The sequence below is a fragment of the Lithobates pipiens genome, unplaced genomic scaffold (genome assembly GCF_037356315.1).
Source record: "Lithobates pipiens isolate NorthernLeopardFrog02 unplaced genomic scaffold, aLitPip1_a1.2 Scaffold_30, whole genome shotgun sequence".
Taxonomy (NCBI): Eukaryota; Metazoa; Chordata; class Amphibia; order Anura; family Ranidae; genus Lithobates; species Lithobates pipiens.
Genome location: NW_027507791.1, coordinates 54,229,083 through 54,239,418, shown reverse-complemented (window position 1 = coordinate 54,239,418; position 10,336 = coordinate 54,229,083). Strand labels below are relative to the sequence as shown.

Genomic DNA, 10,336 nt, shown 5'->3' with positions numbered 1-10,336 from the left:
AACTCTCAGTTCCCTTATTGATGGCAGCACGTGTTCCGTCAGCTTAGGCGACCGGTCAGATTTCGTAACGAAAGTGACGTCTCTTCACGGCCATCTTGGTACACCCTCGCACTCAGCACAACCCCACCCCTCTGCCCCCTACCATCCAATCCGCGTCTCCGTCCCCGCCAGCGAATCACGAAGCGTCCTTCCCCTCTCCTCCAATCGTTTCCCTTCTTACGCAACCACTCTTCTCGTCAGGAACTCACCTAACCTGCTAGCCACACCCTGTCTCCTCTGGGCGGTCCTTGGTACCCGCTACCAGCGATGATTGGACAGAAGCGCTGTCGGTCGTGGGCAGGCCACGCCTCAGCCTTGGCGGGTTAGGTTGCGCTGTACGAGCCATATCACCCCCGTTTGGTTTTTGGGGAAAAAAGCGGAGAATAGGATCGTGTCCGCCATCTTGTTACCGGGCACCCGGAGGGCGGAGCGGTAGAGAGGAGGACGGGAGGATAAAAGAGGCGGGATGGCCGCCGCTGCACATCAAGGTGAGGGCCGGGGGAGGGGTGGTGGGGCTGTGTACGGGGTGTGAGGGGGTCACACACAATGGTGTAGATGGACTGTCAGGTGTGAAGAGGACCTGTCCTCTGTATACAGGGGAAGGGCGGCTCTGTTCTATTGTTGGGTATCGGAAGGGTCACAACACCCATCAGGTGACTTTATTTATTGTTTAAGTCCCATTGGGGAGATTTCCCTTCATTTCCTGTCCCAGAGACACAACAGGAAGTGAGAGGGAATCTGCCAAAGTGACGGGAACTCCCCCTCCCAGCCCTCATTCACACCGGAACCACCCGGGGGCGACAGGATCTCGGTGTCATTCTATTGTGTCCTATCATAACTGAGCGAGATTGTACAGGAGGGTCCCGGGGGCAGGGGGCCGTGTATTTATATCACCAACAGGTCAGGGGTAATGATGAGTTCAAAGATCACGGGTTAATGCTGAGGTCAAGGGTCAGAAGTAAGGCCGAGTTCAGAGGTCAGGGTTAATGCCGAGGTCTGGAGTAATGCTGAGTTCAGGGGTCAGGAGTAATGCATATAGATCAGGAGTAATGCCGAGTGCAGAGGTCAGATGTAATGCTGAGTTCAGGGGTGAAGGTTAATGCATAGTTCAGGGGTAATGCCAAGTTCAGGGGTCAGAAGTATGCTGAACCGAGTTCAGGGGGTCATGAGCAATGCTGAGCAGAGTTCAGGGGTCAGGAGTAATATTGAGGTCTAGAGTAATGCCGAGTTCAGGGTTCAGGAGTAATTTCTGAGGTCAGGAGTAATGCCGATCAGGAGTAAAGCTGAGTTCAGGGGTCAGGAGTAAAGCTGAGTTCAGGGGTAATGCCGAGTTCAGTGGTCAGGAGTAAAGCTGAGTTCAGGAGTAATGCCGAGTTAGGGGATCAGGAGTAAAGCTGAGTTCAGGAGTAATGCCGAGTTAGGGGATCAGGAGTAAAGCTGAGTTCAGGAGTAATGCTGAGTTCAGGGGTCAGGAGTAATTCCAAGGTCAGGAGTAATGCAGAGTTCAGAGGTCAGACATAATGCTGAGTTTAGGGGTAATACCGAGTTCAGGAGTCAGGGTTAAAGCAGAGGCCAGAAGTAATGCAGGGGTCAGGAGTATGCTGAACCGAGTTCAGGGGGTCAAGAGTAATGCTGAGCGGAGTTCAGGAGTCTGCTGAGCAGAGTTTGTGGATCAGGAGTAATGCCAAGGTTTGTAGTAATAGTTTAGGGGTAATACTGAGTTCAGGGGTCAGGAGTAATGCTAAGCAGAGTTCAGAGGTCAGGAGTAATGCCGGGTTCAGGGGTAATGGCGGGGTCAGGAGTAATGCAGGGTTCAGGCGTCAGGAGTAATGGCGCGTTCAGTATGTTGCACAGAGGTCAGGAGTATGTTTGAGGTTATCAGTTTGCTGAGAGGAGTTCAGGGGTCAGGAGTATGTCTTTGCTTGCAGACAGATGGGGATATTTTCCCTCCAGCAGTGCCTGGCAGAATGAGGGAAGTCCTCCCGGGTTTCCCGTTGGCTGTGTCACATGAGAGCGATAATTCTATCAGCAGACCTCCTGTGGCACTCTAAGGCCCCTCTTATACGGGATAGAGACTCCATCAAGCGGCTCTTCCCGCTCAGCAGGGGATCTGTCAGCTGATCTCCACTGATGAAAGGTCCGTGTCTGTCCCACTGATGAAAGGTCCGTGTCCATCCCACTGATGAAAGGTCCGTGTCCATCCCACTGATGCAGAGCGGACACGGACACAGCCCGCTTCTCTCAATGGGCGGGTGGATGGAAATGGTCCAACTGTCTGTCTACACCCAACTGTTATACGATCCGATCCACTGGAGCAGTGGTTCTCCACCCCAGTCCCCAAGTACTCCCAACAGGCCGTGTTTTTACACCCATCTCTCCATAGAGAACAATGGAGGGTCCGATCCGTTCCGCACGAAAAACGGACAGGCGGCCCCCATCGCTCCACTTGTTTGAAAAGGGGGGGGGGGGGTTTAATTAGTAACTTGGAAGGGTTTTTAAATGTAGGCTTTGGAGATTTCTAGGTTCTGTAGTTTGGGGCCGTTCCACCGCCGTCCGCACTTTTAAATCGCGATGCGTTCGATATCTATTCACTCGGCACGACATCGTCTTTTATGTTTTACCGAAAAAATTGAGTATTGTGTCTGCGTTCACTAAAACGTGTTGATTTTTTTTTCATGAAAATTTGTGCTTGATAAACCGCTGTGCAAGCTAAAAAAAAAACACAACACCCGCTATTTTAGTCTTTAGGGTCTCTGCTTAAAATGCAACTCCGCTTTTGTTGAGGAAAAAAAAAAACATTCCCCTCTGAGTGATCCATGTTCATTACAAGGATTTTAACCACTTCAGACCCGGGAAGATTTTACCCTCTTCCTGACCAGAGCACTTTTTGTGATTCAGCACTGCGTCGCTTTAACTGACAATTGCGCGGTCGTGCAACGTTACTCCCAAACAAAATTGACGTCCTTTTTTTTCCCCACAAATGGATATTTCTTTTGGTGGTATTTGATCACGTTTTTTTTTTTTTTTTGCGCTATAAATCATAAAAGAGCGACAATTTTGAAAAAAAAAAAAAAAAACGATTTTTTTTTACTTTTTGCTATAATAAATATCCCCCAAAAATATATACATATATAAAAAAAAAACTTTTTTTTCCTCAGTTTAGGCCGATATGTATTCTTCTACATATTTTTGGTAAAAAAAAAAAATCGCAATAAGCATTTATTGATTGGTTTGCGCAAAAGTTATAGTGTCTTCAAAATATGGGATAGTTTTATGGCATTTTAATTTTTTTATTAGTAATATCGGCGATCTGCGATTTTTATCAGGACTGTGAAATTATGGCGGAGACATCGGATGTTTTTGACACTATTTTGGGAACATTGTCACTTATACAGCGATCAGTGCTATAAAAATGTACTGATTACTGTGTAAAGGACACTGGCAGGGAAGGGGTTAACCACTAGGGGGCGATGAAGGGGTTAAGTGTGTCCTAGGGAGTGGGTCTAACTGTAGGGGGGGATGGGCTACCAATGACATGACAGCGATCACCGCTCGCGATGACAGGGAGCAGTAGATCTCTGTCATGAGAGAAGGCAGAATCGGGAAATGCCTTGTTTACATAGGCACATCCCCGTTCTGAGGCTGTGTGACACGATCGCTGGGAGACAGGCAGACATGGAGTCCACCGGTCCCGCGGTCGCGATGTACACGGCGGGCGCACGCCTGCTATCCCCGGCTCTTAAAGGGGACATACAGGTACGCCCGTTTGCGCACTGTTGCCATTGTGCTGACGTATATCGGCGTGCGGTGGGCGGCAACTGGTTACACTAGTATTAGTGCTGATCATCAGGGTGGATATAAATGAATGATTTTTATTTTTCTTTTTCTTTTTAAATCAGATTTTTTTGCTTTAAATAGATTCTTTTTTTATTTTATTTTAATAAAATGCTTTTTGGTGTAAAAATCTATCTAAAGATAGTTTTCTATTTAAGATGCATTAATCATTTAGTTTATTCAGCATGAAATGTAGCTTAGTTGTGTAGCATGAGGCTGTATATTCTGCCATTTTTACATTTTTGGTAAACTCATTCAATGAATCCAAGCTCTGCAACCCTGAGATAACATGCACTGCATTGATGCATTTCCACAATGTCACAGTAACCATGAGAAAAAACAAAGTTCAGGAATATTCCTTTATGCCATTGTTTTCCAAATCCATGTACACTACAAACTGTATGATTGAATCGGTTCGGATATCGCCGTTTTACTAACCTGATGGCTTCTAATTCTAAATAGGAGACCTTAATTTTGTCTGCAAATATAAAATATTCTAATGACCAGTAAGAATGAGTCGTTATATTTAAAGAGTACCGGTCATTTCAGATCCATCATGGCAGCGCCTGTTAGCTGGTATCCACTCACCTGCTGCCACCGCGGCCCTCACCTTGTTGTGTCACGGCCGCACCACCAGCCATCCCATTAAAGTGAATGGGACTGTCGGTGAGCCAACAGGGGGTCAGAAGAGGGCCCAACGGGGGGGGGGGGGTCAGAGGAGGGGCCAACGGGGGGGGGGTCAGAGGAGGGGCCAACGGGGGGGGGGTCAGAGGAGGGGCCAACGGGGGGGGGGGTCAGAGGAGGGGCCAACAGCGGGACAGAGATGACAGTTGCTCTTTAAATATGTATGATTTAAATCAGATCCACCCTGCTGATCACTGTATTGGTGTCACTGGTAAGTCAGTGTCAGTTAGTATCAGATTGTCCGCCACGCTATCACAGTCCCACTATAAGTCGCTGATCACCGCCATTAGTAGTATAAAAACAAAATGAATAAAAATTCCACTTAGGCCCATTTCACAATTGTAGGACTGGAAAGTCATGTGATTTTGCCACGACTTGAAGCGATGCCTGTGTGATCTTCAGGTCTATGGACCAAGTCGCATCAAAGTCAGACCAAAGTAGTGCAGGGACTACTTTGAAGTCTCACAGATATGAGCGGTGCTCATTGGAAATCATGGGGTACGACTTGTCATATGACTTTGGCAGTCCCAAGTCGCAGGAGAAATCGCATAAGTGTGAAAGGGGCCTTAGAGATGCACCAACATTTCGACGGCCAGAACATATCGGGAGAAAATCGTATTTTTGCCATTTTGCCGATAGAGAACAAGGTGCTGATAATGGCGCCGAAAACGCACACAATTTGACAGTGACTTTGCCATGATTTCACTGTGCTTATGGTGTGTCTTTCATAGGTCATGTGACTTTAAAAAAAAAAGCATCAAAAACGTAACACGGTTGCATTATTGATGCGTTCTTGCTGCGGTTTTAATGCATTTTGATAGTGAGGTTTGTCTTTGGTGCAGTTTTTTTTAATGCAGCAAGCGGGGTTCTCAACACCACAACGAAAGCGCAGCGGACCACTGTGAAGACATGTATAGAATTTAAAGGGATACATTTTTCTTGAGCTTTTCTTGTGCTGAAAGGCGCCAATAATGGCATCAAAAATCATATTTTTTTAAATTCATGATATTAAAGCGGGGCTCCACCCTAAAGTGGAACTTCCGCTCATCGGAACCCCCCCCTCCTCCGGTGTCACAATTTCAGGGGGGTGCAGATATCTTCTAAAGACAGGTAGTTTCACCTACTTCCGGGCATAGACTCCGCTTCCTGTCCCTGCACGCTGTCTGCTGTGACACACACGGGTCCCAGAGACAGCGCGGACAATTCCTATTGCGCTGAGCGACTCGCGCATGCGCAGTAGGGAACCGGGAAGTGAAGTCGATTCGCTTCACTTCCTGATTCCCTCACCTAGAATGCAGCCGAGAGCCGATCGATCTGCCTCGGCTGCCGACATCGCTGGACCCCGGGACAGGTGAGTGTCCATTTATTAAAAGTCAGCAGCTGTAGTATTTGTAGCTACTGGCTTATAATAATTTTTTTCACAGTGAAATCCCGCTTTAGGCCGGGTTCACACCGCTGCGATGCGGGAACGCCGCGAATCCGCGGCGTTTTCCCGCATCGCGTTACTCCCGCCGGCAGTTCACACTGCCCTATGCGGACGGCTGGGAGTGTCAATGATATGTTAATGACACCCCCAGATCCGTCCGCATATCGCAGTGCGATCTGCCGACTCGCACAGGAATCGGATCGCATGGTGTGAACCCCCATGCGATCCGATTCTGTTGCGGACCAAAAAAAGGGTCCCGTGCGAGTTTGCTGCGGGAGCGCTGCGAATTCAGCCATACTATCTGTATGGCTGAACTCGCATCGCTACGGAGATCGGATGTGATTTGCGGTGCGAATCACATCCGGATCTCCCCCCGCAGCAGTGTGAACCCAGCCTTAAGTAAAAAGTTGAATATAATACAATGACATATAAAAATATAATAATAAAAAAATAACTAACAATCATTTTTTTCTTTTGGCCAAATGCATCCTGAATTTTCTGTTTCAGGGCCAAAATTTCCATTCAGTGCACCTCTAATTCCAGTATATATCCCATAGTGTTTGAAAACGCTATAACTTTCACACAAACCAATATATATCTGTTTTTTTTTATTTTTTATCAAAGATATAGCAGAATACAATTTGGCCTAAAATTCATGAAGAAATTAGATTTTTTTTTTTTATTATGTTTAGATATATTTTATTGCAAGTAATAAAAAAATAAGTTGTATGTATATATATATATATGTGTGTGTGTGTATATATATGTATATATATATATATATATATATATATATATATATATATATAATTTTTTATCAAAGATATAGCAGAATATATTTTGGCCTAAATTTATGAAGAAATTCGATTTTTTTTTTTCCCCATTTATTTTATTATTGGATTATATTTTATTGCAGAAAGTAATATAAGAACAACTGTGTGTAATAATAATAAAAAAAAAAAAAATATATATATATATATATATATATATATATATATATATATATATATATATATATATATATATATATATATATATATATATATATATATATATATATATTACACATATTTTTTTTATATTACTTTCTGCAATAAAATATATTGAATAATAAAAAAAATGGAAAAAAATTGAATTTCTTCATAAATTTAGGACAAAATATATTCTGCTACATCATCTTTGATAAAAAAAAATATATATTTTGGCCTAAATGTATGAAGAAATTTGATTGAGATATAGGAAAAAAAATAAATATATTATTTATTTATTTTTAACCTTTTTTTCGTTTTATATAATAAAAAATAAAACCCAATGGTGATCAAATACCAGCATAAGAAAGCTCTATTTGTGTGAAAAAAAAAAAAAAACAATATAAATTTTACTTGGGTACAGCGTTGCACAACTGCGCAATCACCAGTTAAAGTAACGCAGTCCCGAATAGAAACAAATGGCTTGCTCATGAAGGTAAAACGGTAAAACCTTCCGGAGCTGAATTGGTTAAGAATGTTTTAGCGTGATGGCCTCTTGAACATTTCTCTTCAATGTCTGTGGGGCTTTACATTTGGAGAGGAGGATTATTTCTTTTCTTTTTTTCTTTTTTTTCCTTTTATTTTCTAGATAATGCGGTGAGCTCTTTTTTTTTAATTTTTTTTTTTTTTTTTTTTTAAGCAGTTGGTTTAAAATCTTGGCATCTGTACAGAAAAGTGACCTTGCTGTTTGTCCAGTGTCCATCCCACTGGGTAACATTTACATTCTGTTATCTAAGCGGCGGTGGATGTTTGTCCTGAACACGCACACAACGCTTTGCGAGGATGTTGCCAGTAAAGAATCACGTCATGTCTTTAGTTTTTACAATAAAACCTTTTCCCATAAATTCAGCTCCGCAAATTCCTTTCTTACAGACCTTCGGCAGGCGAGACGTTGGAACTTTATTATTTTTTTTTTTATTTTTTTTTATGAAGAACACAGATTTATTGTGTCAGCTGGTAGATGTTAAGAGGAACTACAGACCAACAAGACGCATGGAAAACTGTGAGCACAGCTGTGTGTACAGAGTCACACAGAGCCCTTCAGGCCTGTTAAGCTGGTTTTACTATAGTGTGCTGTGCTGTGATAGCCCGACTTTACAAGGGAGATGGGAAATGAAAGCAAGATGTCCCCGTCATATTTAGGAAGTGTGATATTTGGGGAGGTGTCCTCGTACAACCTTGGCTTCCTATACCAGAATTGTCCATTGCATCTGGATGGTTTAACCACTTCCCATCCGCGCCAATTCTGGCGCTTCGCTCGTACATGTAAAATTCGTTATTTATTTATTTTATTTTTCTAGAAAATTACTCGGAACACCCAAACATTATTATATATATATATATATATATATATATTATTACACACACAATAAATTGCATATATATATATATATATATATATATATATTGTAATGTTCGGGTGATTAAACTCAATTGGTAGATGCGCGTTTTAGTCTACATCAGGCAGGCGTTTTATGGTTAAGGGCCTGGTAGCCCACGTTTATTATAAGAAAACAAAATATTTAGTTCATCCAGTAATCCCACGCAGGGGTTTAAATTCATTCAGCACACAAATGAACATACCAAGCCACCTGGCTCTCAATTGTCAACAGTTCCTCTGCTTGCTCCCAACAGATTTGTCAACTCTTTCCAGCCCCCTGGACTCACCGACTTCCTTAGTCTTCCTGACTCTCAAGGTTGTCAGCCTTTCCCAGTCCCTTACACGGACTACAGTCTCCCACAGGGCAAACCACTCTTCAACCAGCAGCAAGCTGCTCACACTCCTCCACAGCCATCTACAACTTCCTGTCTTGCTTTTTAAAGACACTTCCTTAACAGGTGGGTTAATCAATTTTATTCCCTTAAAGAGAGCACAACCCAAACAGAGGGGAAATATAGTGTCCTTCCAGGACCCAGCCACGGCGTCCATTACATATCCCCCCCCCTGTGTTTCGATCCGGAGGGAGGAACACCAGCACCCATCATGATGGTTGGGACACCTCTGTGCTGGCCGTCAGCCACGTAGGCCCAACCTTTTTTCCGGGTGCGCTTCCAGGAACATTCCCCCCTGGATCTTAACAGGTTCCTATATTGTCCTATACTCAGCCTTCCTCTTCTTTTGGGGTCCCTGGGCTTATTCACTTTTCTTGGGGGAACTCTGCCTTCCTTGAGCCCTCCTTTCAACTTACAAATACCCATTTTACCCTTCACCATCTGTATTTCAGGTTCAAAACAGTTTCTCTTGTTACCCATGGCAACCAAATCATTGTTTGCAGAACGAACTCTTAACAGATCACAGCTTTCCGTATCATCAGTGCTTTCCAAATCAGTGTTTGTTAGAAGAAGACCCAAGGAGGGACTACATCCGACGGAACCATAGCACAGCTCCACCTCACCCGTTGTCCAACACTCCATGGGTACTTGTTCTAACAAACTACCCTGACCTAAGCATAAACCATTTTTTCCAGGTGTACATATTACATTGTTACGGCAACCAACATTAACACTTTCTCCCATAGTGTCTCCGGGCACCTTAACTTGTACCCCTGGGCCAGTGACAGAAAGCATCTCTGCTACTGCCGAGTCCATTCTGGGCCGTTCCTTCTCATGAGGCCTAGCGGGTAAGGCAGTATCTGCGCCCTCTACTGACCACTGCTCCGCCCCACCTCGGACCACACCAGCAGAGATTTTTATAGTCACCGCCCCAGACGGAGAGACCTCTGATATCTCAAGCAGTTCTCTTGCGTGCCTTCCATACCAATCAATAACTAGAAGTACGCTCACAGAGAATCTGGAGATCCTGTGCCAAAAATGGTTAACCATTGGTCCCACCAATTCCACTGTTGGTCAAGGTTTCCCAGCACTGCCTGTACCACCTGGCTCCACCCATTGGTGCTACGCAGCACCACCTGGTCCAACTGCGGCGGAGATACCCAAGTATACAGCAAGATAATTTTTACCAACTCTAGCATTTCCAGTAAGGTTTCAGTCATCTCTAAACATCCCATGTCTAAACACCAGAACTTTCTAGGGTCCTTTACCCTGTCCAAGACATGGAGGGGCTCAGCGACTGCAGGTTGAGAGGGTGAGACATTTGAAGAGACCTCATCCTCCTTGGAGGTACCCATCATCACAGCTTGTTGCTCCCCTGGAGAGCTGTCAGACACATGTCTCACACTTATCCCTTCTGCACCAGTGTTGGTGAGCCTCTGCAGGTCATTACAAGTCACACTATCGCTTTGATACTCAATATCATTTAGCTGTGGGGCTGTGGACAACACATCTGCGATGCCAGTGCCCTGAACTGTTTCTTCAGAGGGGAGGG

The 10,336-nt window shown here is 44.3% G+C and overlaps 1 protein-coding gene across 2 annotated transcripts in view; it reads left to right on the top strand.

Annotated features, from left to right (window-relative positions):
• Positions 1–311: 311 nt before the first annotated feature.
• The window catches only part of ARNT (aryl hydrocarbon receptor nuclear translocator), a 117,722-nt gene continuing 107,697 nt past the window's right edge, over positions 312–10,336 (top strand). For both annotated transcript variants that reach the window (XM_077464239.1, XM_077464238.1), the window contains exon 1: positions 312–527. In XM_077464239.1, the coding sequence (XP_077320365.1) occupies positions 506–527 (22 nt within the window). In that variant the 5' untranslated portion in view covers positions 312–505. The remainder of the gene's footprint in view (positions 528–10,336) is intronic.